This window comes from Mytilus californianus, unplaced genomic scaffold (assembly GCF_021869535.1).
Source record: "Mytilus californianus isolate M0D057914Y unplaced genomic scaffold, xbMytCali1.0.p SCAF_9, whole genome shotgun sequence".
NCBI classification, from domain to species: domain Eukaryota; kingdom Metazoa; phylum Mollusca; class Bivalvia; order Mytilida; family Mytilidae; genus Mytilus; species Mytilus californianus.
In genome coordinates, this window is record NW_026262745.1 from 97,922,108 (window position 1) to 97,946,989 (window position 24,882).

A 24,882-nucleotide genomic window follows, 5' to 3' on the forward strand; every position below is an offset into this window, starting at 1 on the left:
TAATATTTCACACCCACCCATAGTGGAAAATTCTAGTTGCCTTCCCTGGGTCCTATGTATGTTTTAATGGAACATCTATAATCACAAGTCTTAAGATCAGAATGAAAAAGATAAAACTTTCACTATTTATTATTACCTGCATGTGTATTTACATAGTAAATTAACTTTTAAAGGTACAATGTACAAGTTTAGATCCAGCAAAGAGAAAGAAACGGCAAACAGGAACTAGGACAATAAGCAGCAAGGGAGATAATCAGACCAATAGCATCAGTAGTACCAAAGAGATTACAAAACCAAAGGTATGATTTGTACATAACAGGGAGCAACAAGTTATTTCAGAATGGGGTGTGTTTGAATGACTTTAGTGGTGAAGTAAAAACAATATAATTTGGTGATTTATTTTAAAAAGAAAAATAATTTAATATACACTGGGTTTACAGCTTTAAGTTTAAAACAACTGTATTTTCATTCATAAACTATAAAATTGAGCATTTCATATTTTTGTGAATAAATGCTTATTGAAATGAAAATGACACTATAAAAATTTCATGAATGCAAACTACTTTTCTGGATTTATGTTCATCAGAAACACTCATATCCAAAAATTTGAAAACCAGAGTTGTATAAATAAGTAGAAATGTCTTAAAATGGTAAAATTACCAAAAATACTTTTTTTTTTTAAATGTTTGATATTATTATGAGAGTATGTCACAAAGAATACAATATATTTGTATTGATCTTTATTCATAGAATGAATTTTTTCAATGGTATTTTTAAGTGTGTTGTATTTATTTTTCCAACAGGAAACAAGCAAATCTGTGATACAAGAAACCCAAGACATTCCAAAAACCTCTAAACCAGAGATCTCAGGAAAATCAAATGCCATTCCAGAACAAGCCATGACCACCAAAGGAACTACTGACACACCCACCAAGGAAAAAGCTGGCACACCAACCAAGAGAAGTTCAGACACACCACAGGAACAAAGTCCTTCCTTAACTTCAACTAATAAGCCTGTCACAAAAGTATTTACAGGTAAACTTTGATAACTTTATTTTGTTATGATCAATTTTTCATGCTTCATTCATTTTGGACAAATTTAAATTAAAAGTTTTGTTTGTCATTTAAAAGTTTCAAATATTAAAAATAAAAAAGATTTAAAAAGCATTGCAGGCCTCTTTAAAAAAAATTATATTCTAACTGTATATAGAGAATATTATATGGCTTTTTCAAGATCACATCTGTGTCATCCAAAGATACCAATATAATCCCAAGAGCTCTGCTCGAGGGATTATATTGGTTGAGGGTTGATATGGTGTGTGATATTAAAAAAAGCAATATCATATACACTTTATCATATCTCAAGTAGATTTTTTTTTTATATGACGTGACTTCATACAGATTAGGGGTTTGGTAATAAAAGCCTTTGCAACGATGACTGATGTCGATGACGTGACGTCATACAGATTGAGGATGTGATAAAGTCTTTGCAACCGTGACTGATATCGATATCATCACGGATGGCTGATATAGCACGATTGCCATTGATCATATTACACATACAATTTACATGTGTTTACTACTAAGTATATAATAAAGTATTGTAATTCAATCAATGTAGTGGTATTATTTTTATGAGCTGCATCAGATAGAAATCGACCTTATGCAAATGAATAGCAATAAATCTGTTAACCTATTTTGGGTTGAAAAAATCTCTATGGAAAGTCTGTAACTGTTTGAAAATTTATCTGTTGTAAGAAAATCTACTAAATAGACCAAAATTCATCTTTTATTTCGTATTTGAATGTTTCAAAATAAATCAAAGACTTATACATGTACATGTATACATGCACTTGTATATGGTCGATTTCTATATGACTCAGCTCATATGTATAAACACAACTTCTTCTTAATAGATTTTATGCCCTGGCCGTAGTGTAGGGGGCATTAAGTTTTACCCTTGTCCGTCTGTACGTCCGGTCGTACGTCCCGAAATTGGTTTCCGTTCTCTAACTTTAGTTTGCCTCAACCAAATGTTATGAAACTTATACTCAATGCTTTTACCACAAAACACAGATCAAGTTTGAATTTTGGTGGCGTCACTTTTATCGTTCAAGAGTTATGCCCCTTTACACATGGAAAAATTGCTGAATTTTTCATTTCCATTCTATAACTTAAGTTTGCCTCAACCAAGTGTTATGAAACTTATACACAATGATTATTACCACAAAACACAGATCAAATTTGAATTTTGGTGGTGTCACTTTTACTGATCTAGAGTTATATCCCTTTCCAAATGGAAAATTGCTGAATTTTTCGTTTCCGTTCTCTTACTTTAGTTTGCCTCAACCAAATGTTATGAATCTTATACACAATTATTATTACCACAAAACACAGATCAAGTTTGAATTTTGGTAGCGTCACTTTAACCGTCCTAGAGTTATGCCCCTTTACAGATGGAAAAATTGCTGATTTTTTCATTTCCGTTCTCTCACTTAAGTTTGCCTCAATCAAATGTTATGAAACTTATACACAATGCTTATTACCACAAAACTCAGATCAAGTATGAATTTGGGTAGCGTCACTTTTACCATTCTTGAGTTATGTCCCTTTATAACTTTATGTGCAAGCGGGGGCATCATCGTCCCAATTTGGACACATTCCCTTTTTATTTAATCTAACATTTATCTAACTGTGGTAATTTTGATATCTTTAACTTACAGCTGTTAGACAATCAAAGTTCAAATATCTGAAAGGTCATACACTACACAAAAGTCTGCATATAGATAATATACGAAAACTTTACCATGGGGTACCAGGAGAAAGTGACATGTTCTATGCTAACCAAACAAGATGTGTAGTACCAGTAGAGGGAGCTGGTGGCCTGCTGTCTGTTTTAGAGGTAAGTATACTATGATCCATACGTCTACTTCCTTTGGTCTTTGGTGGAAAGTTGTCTCATTGGCAATCATTCCACATTATTTTTATTTGATCCATAAGTGAAGTTTTACTTCATTATTCAACTTTTTATATAGTTACATATACTGTAAATTCATTATTATTTATGATATACCAATTACAACGGATTTCATGAGTATAAGTGCTAATGGACCACAAATTTAAAACTTTTAAAGAAATACAAATTAATGTAAGCTATCATACAAACTTTGGCAGCACCATGAAATCAAATATCCTCGAAAATCAATTTTTCTTCCATCCACTGTAAATTTGTACCCACGAAAACAAAAGAAAACCACAGTAATCCAATTTTCTAGAAACAGATATATTTAGAGCTTTAATTATGGTTTAGGGGCTTGAGTATCATTAAAGACCATACATCAACAGTAACGTAACTGTTGTATGTCTATTTTGGTTTGCTCTAGCTGAGCTGTTGGTTTACTGTCATATTGGCATTTACTCATGATACTTTCTAATTTGAATTTACTGTTTTTTACAGTTCAATAAACCTGGAAGACTAGCAGACACAGGGACCCCAGTATTACAGCATAAAAGTAAAGCTACTGACTATGTGTGGGATCCATTCAATGATAACAGACTAGCTGTGTGTATGTAGATTTGTATATTACCTCCCCTTCCTTAGACATAGACCCCACCCCCCAGACACAGGGACCCCAGTACTACAACATACAAGTAAAGCTACTGACTATGTGTGGGATCCATTCAATGATAACAGACTAGCTGTGTGTATGTAGATTTGTATATTACCTCCCCTTCCTTAGACAAAGACCCCCCCCAGACACAGGGACCCCAGTACTACAACATACAAGTAAAGCTACTGACTATGTGTGGGATCCATTCAATGATAACAGACTAGCTGTGTGTGTATGTAGATTTGTATATTACCTCCCCTTCCTTAGACAAAGACCCCCCCTCCCCCCCCCCCCAAAAAACACAGGGACCCCAGTACTACAGCATACAAGTAAAGCTACTGACTATGTGTGGGATCCATTCAATGATAACATACTAGCTGTGTGCTGTGTGTATGTAGATTTGTATATTCCCTCCCCTTCCTTAGACATAGACCCCCCCCTCACCCACCCCCCCCCCCCCCCCCCCAGACACAGGGACCCCAGTACTACAACATACAAGTAAAGCTACTGACTATGTGTGGGATCCATTCAATGATAACAGACTAGCTGTGTGTATGTAGATTTGTATATTACCTCCCCTTCCTTAGACACCCCCCCCCCCCCCCCCCCCAGACACAGGGACCCCAGTACTACAACATACAAGTAAAGCTACTGACTATGTGTGGGATCCATTCAATGATAACAGACTGGCTGTGTGTATGTAGATTTGTATATTACCTCCCCTTCCTTAGACATAGACCCCCCCCCCCCCCCAGACACAGGGACCCCAGTACTACAACATACAAGTAAAGCTACTGACTATGTGTGGGATCCATTCAATGATAACAGACTAGCTGTGTGTATGTAGATTTGTATATTACCTTCCCTTCCTTAGACACCCCCCCCCCCCCCCAGACACAGGGACCCCAGTACTACAACATACAAGTAAAGCTACTGACTGTGTGGGATCCATTCAATGATAACAGACTGGCTGTGTGTATGTAGATTTGTATATTACCTCCCCTTCCTTAGACATAGACCCCCCCCCCCAGACACAGGGACCCCAGTACTACAACATACAAGTAAAGCTACTGACTATGTGTGGGATCCATTCAATGATAACAGACTAGCTGTGTGTATGTAGATTTGTATATTACCTCCCCTTCCTTAGACACACCCCCCCCCCCCCCCCCCCAGACACAGGGACCCCAGTAATACAACATACAAGTAAAGTAAAGCTACTGACTATGTGTGGGATCCATTCAATGATAACAAACTAGCTGGTGTATGTAGATTTGTATATTACCTCCCCTTCCTTCGACATAGACACCCCCCCCCCCCCCAGACACAGGGATCCCAGTACTACAACATACAAGTAAAGCTACTGACTATGTGTGGGATCCATTCAATGATAACAGACTGGCTGTGTGTATGTAGATTTGTATATTACCTCCCCTTCCTTAGACATAGACCCCCCCCCAGACACAGGGACCCCAGTACTACAACATACAAGTAAAGCTACTGACTATGTGTGGGATCCATTCAATGATAACAGACTAGCTGTGTGTATGTAGATTTGTATATTACCTCCCCTTCCTTAGACATAGACCCCCCCATACCCCCCCCCCCCCCACCAGACACAGGGACCCCAGTACTACAACATACAAGTAAAGCTACTGACTATGTGTGGGATCCATTCAATGATAACAGACTAGCTGTGTGTATGTAGATTTGTATATTACCTCCCCTTCCTTAGACATAGACCCCCCCCCCCCCCCCAGACACAGGGATCCCAGTACTACAACATACAAGTAAAGCTACTGACTATGTGTGGGATCCATTCAATGATAACAGACTGGCTGTGTGTATGTAGATTTGTATATTACCTCCCCTTCCTTAGACATAGACCCCCCCATACCCCCCCACCCCCCCCCCCCCACCCCCCACCCCCCACCCCCAGACACAGGGACCCCAGTACTACAGCATACAAGTAAAGCTACTGACTATGTGTGGGATCCATTCAATGATAACAGACTGGCTGTGTGTATGTAGATTTGTATATTCCCTCCCCTTCCTTAGACATAGACCCCCCCCCCTCCCCAGACACAGGGACCCCAGTACTACAACATACAAGTAAAGCTACTGACTATGTGTGGGATCCATTCAATGATAACAGACTGGCTGTGTGTAGGTAGATTTGTATATTACCTCCCCTTCCTTAGACATAGACACCCCCCCCCCAGACACAGGGATCCCAGTACTACAACATACAAGTAAAGCTACTGACTATGTGTGGGATCCATTCAATGATAACAGACTGGCTGTGTGTATGTAGATTTGTATATTACCTCCCCTTCCTTTAATAGACATAGACCCTAGTGATCTCCTCCTTCTTACAGGAATCCAGTTTTACTAAACAAAGTAAAGATAATGAAAATGTCTGAATTTATTTAATAAAAACAGGCAACCTCACTAGACATAGACCCCAGTGATGCCCCCTCTGAATAAAGGGACCTCAATATCACAACTTATAAGTAAAAATATTGACTAGCTGTAGGTATGTAGATATATTATAGGTTATTGCTTGAATCATGTCTTTCTGAGACTGGAAAAGATCGTTAATTTCGCACGCCCTTATGACATCATTTACCAGATAGAAGGCGCACCTGTATCCCTGCACTTTTAAAAGTGCAAGCATTTTCAGAATCGTCAGTCTGCAGGGTAGTCTAGAAATAATTTATGTTCCGTAAGTATGTAATCTTAATTCCCGTACGACTGAAGGGAGGCTGACCAACTAATTAGATTTTAATTTCCCTAATATTTTGTGCAGTATAGCATCAAACTTTTGCACCAGTTTGCTCAACATGTGTTGGAAGTGACGATGCATACATTTTGGTCATGTGGTGATGGCAGTCACATGACAGATTCAACTAACTACTGTATCTCGGAAATTGGCATATTGTTACTCCTTCTCTCATACTTTATGCTTTATACCATAAAATTGTGCCTCTGTTAAATCAGTTATCCAGTGTTGACAGAGAGCATTTTCCCCTTTTGAATGCTTTTTTTTAGGGGCAGTCCATATTCTGCATTCCTTTTGATTTGATGTATTATTTAATTTGTTCTTGTCCTGAACATGTATGAAATATTTAACATTGTTTACAAAGAGCATTTTCCTTTATTGAAAGAAATATTTAACATTGTTTACAAAGAGCATTTTCCTTTATTGAAAGAAATATTTAACATTGTTTACAAAGAGCATTTTCCTTTATTGAAAGAAATATTTAACATTGTTTACAAAGAGCATTTTCCTTTATTGAAAGAAATATTTAACATTGTTTACAAAGAGCATTTTCCTTTATTGAAAGAAATATTTAACATTGTTTACAAAGAGCATTTTCCTTTATTGAAAGAAATATTTAACATTGTTTACATAGAGCATTTTCCTTTATTGAAAGAAATATTTAACATTGTTTACATAGAGCATTTTCCTTTATTGAAAGAAATATTTAACATTGTTTACAAAGAGCAATTTCCTTTATTGAAAGAAATATTTAACATTGTTTACAAAGAGCATTTTCCTTTATTGAAAGAAATATTTAACATTGTTTACATAGAGCATTTTCCTTTATTGAAAGAAATATTTAACATTGTTTACAAAGAGCAATTTCCTTTATTGAAAGAAATATTTAACATTGTTTACATAGAGCATTTTCCTTTATTGAAAGAAATATTTAACATTGTTTACATAGAGCATTTTCCTTTATTGAAAGAAATATTTAACATTGTTTACAAAGAGCAATTTCCTTTATTGAAAGAAATATTTAACATTGTTTACATAGAGCATTTTCCTTTATTGAAAGAAATATTTAACATTGTTTACATAGAGCATTTTCCTTTATTGAAAGAAATATTTAACATTGTTTACATAGAGCATTTTCCTTTATTGAAAGCTTTTTTTCAGGGGGAGTCAAATTCTGCATGAAATATTTAACAATGTACAATAAGTAAAAAACAATCAATTAGACTCATTTGTTGAGATATTTAAATCTGTGCACTTTTTTATTTTATTTTATAGCATGTGATGATGCTAAAGTATGGATATGGAACATACCAGAGGGAGGTCTGACAGAAACAGTTACAGAACCTTCTATGTATCTTAGGGGTAACAAGATTTTCAAATTTTGCATTTTTATTCCCCACTCTGATGGAGGGTGTACTGTTTTACCTCTGTCCCTCAGTTCCTTGAAATTGTCATTACATTTTTCTCAGGAACTTCATATCAGAGCTACTTGAAATTTGGTATTAACATCCAGTGAGCATGCTATACTGTATGATTGGTTTTCACACCCACTGCTTATCAACTTCCTGTTTATTGTAATACCTTTAGCAGGTTAATCATTAGAGAGCAATATCTAGCAGTTCAGCTTGTTTTTATACGACCGCAAAAAAATTTTTGTGGTCGTATATTGGTATGACGTTGGCGTCGTCGTCGTCGTCGTCGTCCGGCGTCGTCGTCCGAATACACATTAGTTTTCGCACTCTAACTTTAGTTAAAGTGAATGGATCTCAATGAAATTTTACCATAAGGTTCAATACCACAAAAGGAAGGTGGGGATTGATTTTGGGGGTTATGGTACTAACAGTTAAGGAATTAGGGGCCAAAAGGGGCCAAAAATAAGCATTTTTGTAACTTCCAGACATAACTTGTGTGTAAGTATATGGATCTCTCTGACATTGTACCACAAGGTTCCATATCACAAAGGGAATGCTGGGATTGATTTTGGGGGTAATTGCCTCCAAATTTTAGGAATTAGGGGCCAAAAAGGGGCAAAAAACAAGCATTTTTCTAGTTTCATGACAATAACTTGTGTGTAAGTGTATGGATCTCCCTGACATTGTATCACAAGGTTCCATATCACAAAGGGAATACTGGGATTGATTTTTGGGGGTAATTTCCTCCAAATTTTGGGAATTAGGGGCCAAAAAGGGGCAAAAAACAAGCATTTTTCTAGTTTCAGGACAATAACTTGTTTGTAAGTGTATGGATCTTTATGAAATTGTACTGCAAGGTTCCATATCACAAAGGGAAAGCTGGGTTGGAGTTTGGGGGTAATTGCCCTAAACGTTTAAGAATTAGGGGCCAAAAAGGGACAAAAAACAAGCATTTTTCTAGTTTCCAGACAATAACTTGTGTTCAAGTGAATGGATCTCTCTAAAATTGTACTGCAAGGTACCATACCACAAAGGGAAAGCTGGGATTGAGTGTAGGGGCGATGAATCATAAGGGGGTTCAAAAAATTTGGGGGGGGGGGATTTTTTTTTCCTTTTTTTTCTTTAAAATTTTCCATTTTAAATTGGTTATTTCTGATTTATATATAAAAGCAAATAATAATGATATGGTTTGAATAGCATACATGTGAACCTCACGACAGGAGTACAATAATCCTGTTTTCAGGAGTCTCCTCCCGACCTCCGGTTGAAGAGGAAAATTATAATCCCGTGTATGAAATTTTTCATGAATGAAAAATTTCTGCCCAACATATCATCTCAGGCATCTGGTGTAACTCACATTACCTGAAGTTATATTTTACCTGTAAATCAATTAACATGCATAATTATATGGCTTCACTTGTCAGCTTGGGTGTCAAACATACTGGTAATCAATGATTTTTTACCTCGGGCTAACTGCCGTTGTGTAACAAAAACTGTGTATTTATTGGGTTAGTTCCCTTGATTTATCCTGTTTTAAGTTACTTTCCTTTTAATAATGAAAATTTTTAAAAGAATATAAATAAAATATAAATTGAACAAATAATCATAAAAGGATGATAAATAAATGATTTTAAATGTCTTAGGACAAATAAAAAAATAATAATTTGAAAATTATTTGAGGATTCTATACTTCCTTTCAAGGCTTAAATTGAAATTTATATAATAACTATGACCCTTGTTTTACAGTTAGAATGATTTTCTGAGTATGCAAACAAAAGCTATTGCACATAGTTAAACAAATGTTCTGGTTGCAATAAATGTTTTATAGAATATGAAGTAAAAAATTTAAAGAACATACTGAAAAAAAAAAATGTTAGATTGAACATGTAAAATATAAAGATGGAGAAACTTTATAAGTACAAGGGTACTATAAACATAATAAATTGGATGGAAAGTTGAAGAAAACACACTTTAAAAGACCATTTTTACAGCAAAAATCGGTTGTCGGTTACATTTACGACAAAATTTATGTCGATTAAAAACCTCCTGATCTGAGTCCTAATCTCCTGACCAAAATTTCCCAATCTCCTGATCTGAGTTTCACAGTCCATCACATGTATGAATAGGTAAATTAAAAAATTATAAGTTCTTAGACCACTTTCATTCTGTGTCAGAAACCTATGCTGTGTCAAATATTTAATTACAATCCAAATTCAGTGCTGTATCAAGCTTGAATGTTGTGTCCATACTTGCCCCAACTGTTCAGGGTTTGACCTCTGCGGTCGTATCAAGCTGCGCCCCAGCGGAGCATTTTATTTAATTTAATAAATGTGTTATTTATATGTAGAAAAAGATATCTAAATGTTAGAATTCTTTGAAAAGGGGTGATTGATACATGTATCATTGGTTTATTTGATTTAAGTACTCAAAACTGAGATAGACAAATATAGATTCTACTACCGGTACTTCATCGAGCGTGAGAGGATATTTCTCCACTCAAGACAATTAAATTTTCAAATTAAAACATCAGGCTCGCTGAGCTTTTTGAAATATTTGAAATTTAACTGTCGAGAGTGGAGAATTATCATGTTGCACGAGATTTGGTGGTAGAATCTCTTTTGCCTAATGATTTTAAAAACATATTCAGACAAAACTTATCTTTCTTTTCCAATGATCTGCAAAAATATGTGTTCTTTTTATGTAACGTCATCATTTGTTGTGAAGTCACAATAGGAAATTCTGAGGAAAGCAAGAAAACTTGACATCATTATTTGAATTTTGACCAATGAAGAACTGAGATCAAACGAATGACATATTGATTAGATAAAAATAATCAACAGGTCAGGAAAAGGATAAATCAGCTAAGAACTAGAGGAATATGTTATATCAAGTCCATAAAATGATGAAAACAAGTTTTTTAAACAGGAACAGTGCTTTTGTAACTGTTATTTTTCTTGACTATTTCTTGAATCTTTAAACTATCTAGAAGAATTACACAAATTCCAAGTTTGAAAAATGATAATTCTTATATGGCATGACCAATACCAAGGATAACAATTCTATGTCACTTTAGCTCCCTCATCGTAAAATAACACACAAATTATTGTCAGCATAAAATGATTTTTCAAATGTTTTCAAACTTATAGGACACACAGAGAAGCTGTATTTTGTCAGATTCCATCCATTGGCCAGTGATATACTGGTTTCATCAGCTTATGACTTTACTGTAAGGATATGGGATTTAACTGATGGCAAGGAAAAACTAAAGCTCACAACACATGCTGATCAGGTATATTATTATTATTTGGCTTTAAAAAGGGTTTCTCCAATTTTATGGCCCCTTTTAGGGTATAATAGGTGCTCCTTGTACTGCACAAGTTGACCATACAGGTATGTGGCAGTATATACACAATATTTTTTTTAAGCCTGCAAGGAAAAGGAGCTACAAGACATGGTGATCATATATTCTGTCTTTGTCAGAGTTGTCAACATTAAAGTTCAGTATGTGGTTAAAACTTTTTTTAAGATATTAATAAGTTTGTCAAACCTTCGTGGAATGTCATGAAATTTGGACAGAAGCTTTTTCATTATCAAAAGGCAGTAAGAAAGAGCTAAATATTTATCTCTTCAATAAGAGAGTGAAATCTACTCCTGTTATTCGCTGGTGGCTATGTAATTTTCACTCTTTCTACAATGCATTTATAAGGAAGGTTTAACAAATGCTTGACAATACCAAAAGAGTTATTGACAATCAGTCTAATAAAAAGAAAACAATGTCTTGGACAGAAGAAAAAATTAATAGATTAGGTATCACTAACTGTAGATTATAATTTGTATGCCCCTGCCACGACAATAGTCCCAAAATTAGTTTCCGTTCTCTAACTTTAGTTTGCCTCAACCAAAACTTATACACAATGCTTATTACCATAAAACACAGATCAAGTTCCAGTTTGGGTGGCGTCCCTTTAAAGCATTAAATGCTAGTAGGGGCATCATCTGTGTCCCATAGACACATTCTCTAGTTATCTATAGATATCTACATTTTATATAATAATAATATTTTGAAAATACAACAATTTTGACATCTGATATTACAATTTATTGACAACAATTTCTGTAATAGATTCTACTCCTAGCTCATCCAAGACTGTGATTATTATCTCCCTTGATATATTTTTTAATGGCATGGTTTCCTGACAATAGTATGCAAAATTTATTCTTAAAGAAGTCTGCTGCTTTTTAAGATTTTCATAGGAAGAAGTAAAATTGAAGTCTATGAAATATTAGATTAAAAATTAGAAGAATTCCAAATAATTTTCCCAGTAATGTGTGTATTTTAGATTTAATTTTCTTTTAAAAGATATTGCGAAATAAATATATATAAGTGTTGAAAGGAAAACATGTTTAGTACATAGAATATGTAAAGACAGAGATAGTACAAAATCTTGTGGAAAGGTTGAAAATTTGAAATGTGAAAGCTTTAATTGGTAATATTTGTCTCTTTTTCTGTTTAGCCTGCAATTTTTTTTTAAAAAGTCCCTAGAGTAAAACTGATTGCTAATTATTCTGAAATGAATGAATACAAGCATTTTTCAGGTGATATTTTTGTGTAAAAATAATACATTGATTTCAGATGGCAGCTACTAGGCCACACAATACTGTGGATTCTTTTATTTTCGTGGGTACCAAATTTCGTAAATTATTGAGGAACTCTTACATTTATGTGGATATCTGATTTTTTTGGTTTTAGCAAAGTCTGCATACAAGCCTAGAGAAAAATTTTAATTTATTGAACATTTAAATTCGTGGTTCACCTGTACCCACAAAATCCACAAAAGTTAGTAACCCACGAATAGCAATGAATCCACAGTATATGATTGATCATCCATACAAAATAATCCACTAGTAAGTGATTTATCTCCCTTTTTAGGTTTTCTGTGTAGCCTGGAGTCCAGATGGTAAATACCTGGCCACAGTGTGTAAGGATGGAAGAGTCAGAATATTTGATCCAAGACAATCACCAGATGCTATAAAGGTAAAATAAACTATAAACATCTGTTGCATTAATCATCAAATTATATTTTGGGCCTTGGTGTCCGAGTGGTTTAAGTAGTTCAATAATGTATCACTAGCCTGTCAACACTGAGGTTGAACACGTGGCAGGTTTGTTCAACTCAAATCTTAATTGACTCGGAATATCAGCTTTCCTGCCGAAGGTCTGTGGTTCTTTCCGGGCACTCCGGCTTCCTCCACCAATAAAAACTGACCACCACCAAATTTTATTTCATTCTGAGGTGTACTTACGATGTCAAACTATTTAGGCTGTTTCACAAAATTTTTGATCTTTTTTTAAATATGACAAGGACATAATGACCGGAATTGAATGATTTGGGTTTTTTTTTTTTTTTTTGCATTTGAGTACTTTAGAGATGTCTCTAGTTAGAAAGATTTTTAATGATTCATTGATTGTTGCTTGCTTTATGTCCAGTGGCAGATATTTTGATTCACACTTTATGACATATGGTTAGTTTAATTGATTAAATTTTAATTTTAGCTGAATATTTTATTATATTATATTCTATCCATTATTAACATTTACTTCCCTATAGAAGCATTGTCAACACCCCTTGACAAAAATATATACATATGCATTAGATAGGCATGAAACTTTGAGCTAAAATTTTATCCTATGTCAATCTACACCTTATAAAATTCAGGTGCTTATAAGTTCAAAAGAATCAGATGTCACCTCAAATGAAAGCTTGTAGAAAAAAAATAATTCATCAAAGATACCAGGCTTATTATATTGTCCATCAGATTTGCGTTTCGTCTAGGGCTATTCCATTAAAATGTATGTGGGAGGGTAGGAAGGGACTTTCAAAATATCCCTACAACCAAGAACCATTTTTTAGATAATTTTGTATAATGGTAATAGACGCATACTGAAAAAAGACTCATGACCCACATTCAATAATTAAACTTCCCTTCCTACCCTCCCACATAAATTTTAATGGAATAGCCCTTACAAAAAAACTCATCAAGGAAGCTGATTAAAAGGTCAAATACAACAAAAAGTTGAAGAGCATTGAGTATCCATTCTTAAAGCTTTTGCCTACCGATAATACAGCTTAGCTTATCTGTTCCTAGGGTAGAAAATCCTCCAAATAATTTTAGCTGAATATTTTATATTATTCTATTTAGTATTTTTTAATTCAAAGTTTTGTTGATAGTTCATTTATAAAAAGAGCATCTAGGACCCAAAATTTCCGAAAGGTTTTGCTAAATGCATCTAACATGTCTAAGGAAATTTATTTCTGAGATAGAAAAATCTTTAGTATTTCAAACAATTCAAACTTTGTAAACAGTAAATTAAATATGACCATATTAATTATAATTCACAGAGTTGTAGATAAAAATAAAGAATTTTAGAAGTTTTCTTTTTAAACTTATCTTAATATATTCCAGGAAGGAGAAGGACCTGACGGATCAAGAGGAGCCAGAGTTGTGTGGGCATTGAATGGGAAATATCTGGTCATAACAGGATTTAACAAGTAATTTTTTACCTGGTTTTAACTAGATTTTACAAGTACAATTGTAGTTTTGATAGAAAAAAGTAACAAATGAAAGTATTCATCTGGTGACCAGGAGTTGGTTACACAAAATTTTTTTTGACTAAGATTGATTGTAAGTCATGAACAATTCTGTATACTTAGATCAATCTTAGGCGTAATTTTTTTTTTGTGAATGCGACTCCAGATTTTATTATCGGTAGTTTTATATACTGTGGATCCATTTATTTTTTTGGGTACTAATTTTCATGGATTGAGGAAAAATTTTATTTTTGTCGACATTTTTATTACATGATTTTGCAAAAGTCTGCATAAAATCCTAAAGAAAATTTGTACATTGTTCAACAATAAAATTCTTGATTTGTCTATACCCACAAATCCAGGACAATTGGTGACGATGATAATGATGGATGGCTGCTTAACGTTCAGAGTCAAATTAAATGCAGATTCAGGACAAGAACATAATAATTATTTACCAATAGAACAAAGAACATCATTGTAGGTCATTAATATTGAAAAGAAATAAGAAAAACAAATTGAAAATGATTCTGAGATAAAACTTCAAAATTATTTTTGTAACATTTTTCTATGGTGAAAAAAAAATATGTTTTTAAGAATATATGGAATTAAATATTTATTTTATATCTTTTAGACTATGCAGCAGACAGCTATACGTTTATGATGTAGATAAGTTGGAATCTCCCCTGTACATTCATCAGTTAGATTTTAATCCTGCAGTACTGGTACCCTACTACGATGATGACAGTCATACACTGTTTGTAACTGGAAGGGTGAGTAGTAAACAGGATATCACACCAATTTTTGTCCTCAGCCCCAGGAACATTTCATAAAGTCAACATGACTGAAATGGTCAATTTACCCCTTATAGGAGTTATAGGCTTGATGATTGTGTCACCTAACATTTGCCAAAAAAAATCTCATCAGACATAGACTGGAACTATACATGTAGAATGATATCAAAACAAAACATTCTGAACTCGTCAGACAGATTAATAATGAGTCCACAAATATATTGTTATTTTGTATTATATTTGCTTTTAGGTTGTTGGTTTTCTCATGTGAATTGTTTTATATTTTGTTATGTCAGGGCCTTTTATAGCTTGCTATGTGGTATGGGTTTTGCTCATTGTTGAAGGCCTAAAAGGTGACCTATAGTTAGATTCTTATACAACATTTGATCTCTGGTGGATATTTGTCTCATCATACCACATCTCCTTATAATAATAATAATAATAATAATAATAATAATAATAATAATAATAATAATAATAATAATAATAATAATAATAATAATAATAATAATAACAATAATAATAATAAATTCTTTATTTAAAGAGGTAAACACAGTTAGTTACAACAAACTAATCTTCCCTGAGGCCTTCACATACAAATTACAATACAATCAAAAACAGATATTTACACATAGTTAATTTACAGTCAAGTAGTTCAGTGTATTATTATTAACATGATAAGAAATAAAACTGTTCAAGAGGTACATTTAATAAAAAATGAAAAAAAAAAAAAAATACAAATCAAAATAATACATTGTAGAAAACAGAATCTTATCAGGACATTGTCAAGTACTTAAAAAGTTATAAATCATATTATATATGTATGTATAAACTTTATTCTTTTTAACAGGGTGATGGAGTTGTCCACAGCTTTGAGATATCCACAGATCATCCACATATCTTTCCACTGTCTCCAGTCCACTTTGAAGGACTTCACCAGGCTATATCATTCCTACCCAAGACTTGCTGTGATGTTAAGAAAGTGGAGTTTGCCAAAGGTTGGAGGTTAACGAATACTACTGTTGAACCAGTTTCCTTTACACTTCCAAGAGTCAAAGTAAGTGAATAGCTTAGATTTGTATTTATTCAGAGGTCATGTAAATTAATCAAGTCATATATAAGGTCAAATAAATACTAATGCTTTAGTAGTATGTTGATTTTCTGAGGTTTCAGTGCTCAAATAAATCCTCCTGATGTTAAAGTACAGTCAAACCTGTATTTAGCAGTCACTCATGTGAAGTATCAAAAGTGACCGCTCAAGAGAGGTGACCTTTTAAAAGAGGTTCCGAATTATTCGTGTTTTCAATCGGTAGAGTTATCTTTCTTAAATAAATAATGGTGGATTCCGGCACTGTAAATTAAAGAAAAAGTTCGAAAATATGTTTATACTTGTGGAGAAATAAGTTGATGATAGGGTTTTTAATGGAAATGAAAAGGTGTGGATTCCTTGTGTTCCACTGATTCACCTCCTATTGTGCAATCTCTGTTGCAAACAGGTTCGGGTTTTTCATTTTGACTTTGATACTGAATGCATATAGTTTTCGTCATGCTTATTTAGTTAGTAAAAATATAAAAATGACCATTGTTAAAAGTTGAAATGACGATTTCGTGCGAAAAATATGGTGACCGCTGACCGCATTAGACAGGTGACATCTGAAACTAGTTAAATTATATAGAGAAAACGTTTGGGCGGTCTGAAAGTGACCGTTAGAGGCAGGTGACCGCTGCAACAAGGTAACCGTTAAGGTAGGTTTGAATACTTCAAGTTTCAGAAGTCTAGTCTGTACACCAATTGCTTTATGTAATTCCCAACTATGAAATGTTAAATTGACAACATCTCAGACATAGATAAATAAACATTTGTCTTTTGTTGGAGTCTGTAATTCAGTGGCTGTAGTTCATTGTTTGGTATGTAAATCGGGGCCTTTTATAGCTGACTATGCAGTATGGGTTTTGCTCATTGTTGGAGGCCATACGATGACCTATAGTTGTTAACTTCTATGTAACTTGGTCTCTGGTGGAGATTTGTCTCATTGACAATCAAACACATCTTCTTATTTTTAAAGTTGGCTTTTTAGGTTATTTATATCCTTGTCACATGCATTCACTCCACACGTTCTTTTATTCTTAGTATCAGAAGAATCATTCTTTCAGTGGTAGAATGCTCACTGAGTTTTGGAGGTCATTGGTTTCAATATCAATGGCTGGGTCAAACCAAAAAATCAAAAACTTGCTGTTTCAGTAAGGAGTAAGAGCATATACTGGTTGGCTTGGAGTTAGAACTATATGTCCATCTAGGGTGAAATGTCAGTTCATTATATGATGTGGGAATTTAAGTAAGTGGGGAAGTTTTTCTTTGTCTTATTGAATACTTCTGCCACTTGGATTTATATTTCTGATACATTTTAGATGTCTTTATTTTTACTTTTCAGACTGAATATTTCCAAGATGATGTCTTCCCTGATACCAAAGTTATTGACAAACCAGTTATGACCAGTGCAGAGTGGTTCTCAGGGGCCAATACTCCTCCTCGAACTGTCAGTCTGAGACCAAAGGATATGAAACTATGTAAGATTTATAGAATTTGTTTATTAACAGGTTAATGAAAATAATCATGCAAGTATTTGACATGTTTAACCATTATGTATAAACTCTGCAATATAGAATTAATCCATATGAACTATATATATAGAGTGGATAAGATTATGTTCATTAATGTAACTTTGCAAAAAGAATGACAGTGCACTGACAACAAATTCTTCAACCAATTTATAGACAAATACCACTTAGTAAACACTCAGATGTTTGTGCTAGCAGGAACACAATTATATATCGACTATTTCCATTCTATCAGTCTGCTAAAGGAACAACAGAACCACAGACATTTTTCATACATAAATATAAACCAAAATTTAAACAGATTATTGTTATTCTAAATAACGGACATATTTTTATATTCTAATGTCCTCATAAAGAATGCATTACACTTTATTTTAATGTTACTTCCCTTGTTGTGTAGTGTGATTGTAATGCAATGTTACCAATGACAACGTTTATATTGTTATGTTGTACAATGGATGTTTACAATGAATATCGCTCATGAGGACTGAAACCAGTAGGAATAATGTGAACGATTTTTAATACAACGATATATAATGCATTTCCTTCTTTTTTATTTTCTTATATTTATATTTAAAAAAAAAAGACATTACATTATACGTACACCCCATATTAGAATTTGTCTTTTTGTAAGGATATTTTGTGGTTTATTTTACTGTGCATTTAGCCCTTTCTAGCCAACTTTGAGGCAACTTTATTTTTGTGATTTTCTAATTTTCTTTGTGTAATAATTAAAGGGAAGATCCCTGTTTTACATATTCGAGACTTTTTATACTTGTGTCTGCTGTCATTTTTTTACTCATGAAAGTTGCAAAATTAGTTGGTTTACTGTAATGTGCAGAGGGGTTTTCAAAATTTATGTAATTCTTAAGGATTTTTTTAAAGAAAAGTACAACCACCCATCTGCCAGTTAGGATGTTTGCTTCTCTTGTTTTGAATTTTTGCCAGAATTTCAGAATCCTCTGGTTTTATCCATGTAGTGCCATTAAAAAAAATTGTCTGCTAACCCCTACTTTTCTTTTCATAATATTATTACATTTAGTTTAAAGCAGTTTTAAAAATCTTATAAAATCCTTGTTATTTTTTTTATAGTTTTTGAAAGAAAAAAGGTGCCAATGTTAAATGTATGAAAAATCTAGAGAGAATCATTTCCCGCCAAATTTTCAATGGCTTATATCTCACAAACAAGCACATGGATCCTTAATTTTTTCTGCTTTTTTAGTTCCTTTATTCATATACTATCAATTTATAACAGTGTTTTAAAAAGCCTGTCATTTTGAAACATAGTAGTGAATATCCTTAATTTTGATTTAATTTTTCCTCCCTCATCCACAATCAATATGTTAGTCAAATGTTTTATTGTAGTAAGTGAAGCCCCTGTAGAGGCTCCAAAAGAGAAGAAATATGAAAGTTTTAATCCTGATACATATAAAACTGATGAACAGAAGAAAGAAGAGGTAAAAAATATGATATTAAAACTTAAATATACTATGGTTTCATTAATATTCGTGGGATACCAATTTTCGTGGATACAGATGAACCATGTATTCAAATGTTCAAAGAAGTACAAGTTTGTAGGCTTGTATGAAAACATTGGCTAGACCAGGAAATCAAATATCTGCGACAATACATTATTTCCTTAATCCCCGAAAATTGATACCCACGTAAATAAATGAATCCACAGTACATGAACTTAGATTGATCAATTTTCTCATGTCGGTACTTCACTTCTGTGATTGTAAATGCAGTGTTCATTTGTTGTTGAAGGCAAATCAGATAGTTATGGAATGGCTTCATTTTTATGCCCCACCTACGATAGTAGTAGGGGCATTATGTTTTCTGGTCTGTGCATCCGTTCTTTTGTTCGTCCGTCCGTCCGTCTGTCCTGCTTCAGGTTAAAAGTTTTTTGTCAAGGTAGTTTTGATGAAGTTGAAGTCTAATCAACTTGAAACTTAGTACACATGTTCCCTATGATATGATCTTTCTAATTTTAATGCCAAATTAGAGTTTTTACTCCAATTTCACAGTCCACTGAACATAGAAAATGATAGTGCGAGTGGGGCATTCGTGTACTATGGACACATTCTTGTTATACAAACTAGTATTATCAATACTTCTCCTTATGGATTGTGTATGCGATAGAGATGTAACAGAAATTCATTTAACAGTTGAAACAGATGAAGTATTGCAGTATGGGAATTAACTGGAATTTTTAGTTAGAGTTGTCTCCTCTTTTGAAAAGCTGGAAATTCAAACATGGATTTAGATAGCTTTATTTTTATTGTTGAGCCTGCGATCCTAGATTATGGTGCTGGCAGCATCAACATTTAGGTTGGGTCTGTGGTTTAAAGCTTTTTTGGACATCAATGACTTTGACAAACCTTCATGGTATTTTATGAAATTTGGACAGAAAGTTGTTTCTGACCAAAATAAAGTATCCAGAGCAAAATTTAGAAAAAATTAATTTTCATTTTTCCATATTTTACTGATAGATTGACTTAGTATTTATTTACAGTTAACAGTCAGGCTCATTCTGAGGTTAAAGTTTTTCAGTCATCAATTACTTACTCAAACCTTCATGGAATTTTATGAAATTTGGACAGAAGCTTGTTAATAACCAAAATACAGTATCCAGAGCAAAATTTTTAGAATATTTATTTTCATTTTTCCATATTTCACTGCTAAATGGACTTAGTTTTTTTTTTACAGTTAACAAGTAGATAAAGTCTGGGGTTAAAGTTTGTTACACATCAAATTTTTTTTGTCAAACCTTCATACATGTATTCATAATTTAAGAAACTTTGGCAGAAGTATTTTTATGATTTAGGGATAATGTCTGAAGCAAACTTTTGAAAATATATTTAATTCATATTCAGTATTTTTTCTGATAGGTGGACTAAGATTTTTATGCCCCCGCCGTAGCGGAGGGGGCATTAAGTTTTACCCTTGTCCGTCTGTACATACGTATGTCAGTACGTCCCAAAATTGGTTTCCTTTCTCTAACTTAAGTTTGCCTCAACCAAATGTTATGAAACTTATACACAATGCTTATTACCACAAAACACAGATCAAGTTTGAATTTTAGTGGCGTCACTTTAACCGTTCTAGAGTTATGCCCTTTATAAATGGAAAAATTTCAAAATTTTTACCGGTAGTTTCTGTTCTCTAACTTAAGTTTGTCTCAACCAAATATTATGAAACTTATACACAATGCTTATTACCACAAAATACAGATCAAGTTTGAATTTTGGTAGCGTCACTCTAACCATTCTAGAGTTATGCCCCTTTATCAATTTATCAATTTTTGTTTTTTCAATAAATACAAGCCCGCTATTACGGTGGTGGGACAAACATTTTGAACCAGTTAGTTTACGTAACAAAGTATTAGCTGATTTTGTTTTTTATTTTGTTTTTTTGTTTGTTTTGAGGGGGTGTCAGAACCAGATAATATATTTGACAAATTATACAAAGAACTGTATCTATCCTTTAGAGGTTTTTAAGTTTCTGTATCATTGTAGTTACTTGATGCAGTGACAAAGAAATTAGAAATAAAAGAATCACCCTTACCACAAGATTTAGCTGAAGGTGTTGATGATGATGAATGGGTAAGTCAGGGATAAAGGCCAGATTTTTAATAAATTTGAAGGGTAGGTTTCACTTTTAGTTAGTATTTCTGTACTAGTCACATACAAAATGGCAATAGTTAGGCTGACATTCTTTTTGTTGAAAAAAGTCTCATACTTTTCAGTTTAGGATCTTTGTTTGTTTTGGTAACAATGAAACTTGGTATATATATAAAGGAGGATATTAGGTACACATAAGTGATTCAGCACCCAACAACGCCATTGAGCCAAGAAAGAATTGTCCTTGTTCTAAACTATCTTTATAGGAAGAATACGATATAAGTTCATGCCTTGTGGTCATAAAAATTTCCAGTACAATTGTTGTACTCAGACTCAGATTTCAACCAATCAAAATAATAGAACTGGTGTTTCCAGCACAAATTTTGTACTCTGGAGTACTTGGTAAAGTTTTATGACCGAGAGCCAAGAACTCAGTTATTAAGACCAGGTGAATATATAAATAAAAAGACGTGGTATGATTGCCAATAAGACAACTGTCCACAAGAAACCAAATGACACAGAAATTAACTATAGGTCACCGTATGGACTTCAACAATGAGTAAAACCATTACCGCATAATCAGCTATAAAAGGCCCCGAAATGACAAATGTAAAACAATTCAAACGAGAAAACTAATGGCCTGATTTATGTACAAAATAATGAACAAAAAAAACAAATATGATATACAGCAACAAACAACAACCACTGAATTACAGGTTTCTGACTTGGGACAGGCACATACAGAATGTGGCGGGGTTAAATTAGTTTGAAGGCGCTCCAACCCTCCCCCTAACCTGGGACAGTGGTGTATCAGTACAACATAAAAACAAACTATCAAAATCAGTTAAAAAGGGCTTAACTTATCAGCTCGATACAAAGCAGAAATACATCTAACAAAAACACAGAGTGGACGTGGCAGATAACTTATACATCCCCACAACAAAAAAAACACGGAGTACAGATCTGAGAATACTCACAGTAACTGACAGCTAGTTCAAACCCAATAACAACTAATAAAACAAAATCATGCATCTAAGACTAAAATATCAATCAGTACACATCCAAAATCCAATGGATTTAGTGTAAAGATGTCATTAACAGTTATAGAAAAACATGACCTTGTGCAATGCCAAGATACAGGTATCAACAGATTGTACAGCCATGAATGTGCATATGTATATAACAATAATATTTAGTATGATTTTAATTTACTGATAACAAAATCAATATTAATACCAATAAAAACAATATTCTAAGATGTAATTATAGTGTTAAATTGTAACCTTTTAGAATAAGTTTATTTAATGGATCAATAAGTTTACCCGGATTATATCTAAATTTCCGGGCACGGTAAACAACATCTCCTTAAAAATTAGGATGTTCTATCCAGTTTGTAATAAGTTCCTACAGGTACAACCAAACTTCCAAACCAAACCTACCGGTACATATATCACAAAGCCATAAATATGTATTTCATGAAAAGCTGAGCATGTTTTGATACAGTTGAAGGGAAAAGGGTATTGATAAGTATTATCTGTTTTTTTAGGGTGATGACTGACCTGTAGCAGAACAAAGAAATCATTGTGTCCAGCTGATGTGTCTTCCACGAACATTTAACAATAATTTTTAGAAGATTGATAGAAAAACAGTACTTGGACACTGGACAGTGCCACACATATGTTAACCATTTTTTTTTTTGCAACTGGGAATTTTTAAAACTTTTTATATAGAGCTATTTTTTAACACTGGTTTGGTACTGAAACTAAAACTGCTACAGTGTTCTATTCCCACCAGTATCATTTATAAAAAAATAAAAGCCTAAATTAATTTATGGGACCAAAGAACAGCATTTCTTATAGCAATATTTATGTCAAAATAATGATTATTGAGTCATTCTTAACTTAACGGGGACCAATGCGGAAATTTCTAAATAATTTATTGATCTACCGGTATATGTCTCATGTTATATTTATATCATATTTATAATGACAATTATGCATTAACATACCATCGGTATTTTTCTTAACCTGGGGCCTCAGGGGCCTAGTGGTCTAAGTAGTTACTACTGCAATCACTAGCCAGTCACCACTGAGGTTGTGAGTTTGAACCTCGTTTGTTTGGGTGCACTCGACTCAAATCTTAATTGACTAGGATTGTCAGTTTTCCTATCGAAGGTCGGTGGTTTTCTCCGGGCACTCCGGCTTCCTCCACCAACCAAAAACTGGCCGCCATGAAATAGCCCAAAAGCGGTGCTTAAAAGTGGCGTTAAAACACCAATTATCAATCAAAATCAAATTTTTCTTGACCTTAACCTTAACCCTATGACTATGTTAAGTTTTGATATGCATGTTTTGGTGCAGATTATTCCATCATTTTTACAAACAATTTATTTTGTCTGTGATATTTAATTGTAGACAACAACAAAATTTTGAACTGATATTTTTATTTAGAATAACCACATGGAAATGCTTGAATTCTAATTTTACTTATTTCTAATCATTTATTTTTTTGGAAGCATTATGGATTTTACTTCTAATTATATTTGAATTACCCCCCTTTACCTAAATTTTCATTACCAGTGCAGCACTTGAGGAAATTTTATTAAATCATAAATAAATATTTTTGTCTGTGATATTTAATTTTTTGGAATGAGTTTTCTTCAAAATGAATAACCACATATAAAATATTTGAATCCCAATATTGAAGTATTGCTAACTTTGCTGGATTTTGCTGGATTTTATTCCTTATTGAATTTGGAATTATCCCCCTTTGCCTAAAATTTTATGTACTAGTGCATTACTTATGGAAATTTTATTAATTATAAATCAATATCAGACAAAATAAACATGAAAATTTCTTGGTACAGAATTCATTTTTGTCCTCTATTATTGATAAATAATTTTTTTTAAAAGGGGGGCTATATTCCCTAACCAAAATGTCCTTGTTTTGAAAAATCTCTAAACGTCTTCCAACTTGTAAAATTGTAACTTTAAAAGTAAAATGAATGTTCTAAAATTTTCAATATCATACTGAACTTATAATTCCATGTTATATGCAAGAAATGTTTAGTGGCAAAAATCATAAAAAAAGATAAAAAACAACAACAAAATCTGACAAGAATAATCTTAATTTACATTGAAATTGTATAATGTGCAGATGTCACTCAAAAAAGAAATTTACTTAGAAAGTTGAATCTTTCCATAGGATATCTATCATACACTACATTTATTCAACCAAATAATGAGTGAAAACAACAGTATTTTTCCATTGATTTGACAATGTTAGTACATAATAGTATATCATGGTAAACACATTTAATAGACATCATAGTAAACACATTTAATAGACATGTTAATACTGTAAATTCAGAAATTATTGTGTGCATTTTTTATTGTGATTTAAAAAAAAAAAAAAATGAGAGATTAATTTTTGCAATTGTAGGAAAAGCTACATT

General features: G+C 33.1%; 1 protein-coding gene across 3 annotated transcripts in view; it reads left to right on the forward strand.

Annotated features, from left to right (window-relative positions):
* LOC127715519 (coronin-7-like) overlaps window positions 1-23,368 on the forward strand; it is a 49,200-nt gene extending 25,832 nt beyond the window's left edge. For all 3 annotated transcript variants that reach the window (XM_052221576.1, XM_052221578.1, XM_052221577.1), the window contains 14 exons: window positions 174-299; window positions 804-1,035; window positions 2,724-2,902; window positions 3,458-3,566; window positions 7,669-7,755; window positions 10,952-11,094; window positions 12,736-12,840; window positions 14,271-14,356; window positions 15,027-15,165; window positions 16,037-16,243; window positions 17,619-17,754; window positions 19,171-19,262; window positions 21,324-21,410; window positions 22,975-23,368. In XM_052221576.1, the coding sequence (XP_052077536.1) occupies window positions 174-299; window positions 804-1,035; window positions 2,724-2,902; window positions 3,458-3,566; window positions 7,669-7,755; window positions 10,952-11,094; window positions 12,736-12,840; window positions 14,271-14,356; window positions 15,027-15,165; window positions 16,037-16,243; window positions 17,619-17,754; window positions 19,171-19,262; window positions 21,324-21,410; window positions 22,975-22,986 (1,740 nt within the window). In that variant the 3' untranslated portion in view covers window positions 22,987-23,368. The remainder of the gene's footprint in view (window positions 1-173; window positions 300-803; window positions 1,036-2,723; window positions 2,903-3,457; window positions 3,567-7,668; window positions 7,756-10,951; window positions 11,095-12,735; window positions 12,841-14,270; window positions 14,357-15,026; window positions 15,166-16,036; window positions 16,244-17,618; window positions 17,755-19,170; window positions 19,263-21,323; window positions 21,411-22,974) is intronic.
* The last annotated feature ends 1,514 nt before the right edge of the window (window positions 23,369-24,882 follow it).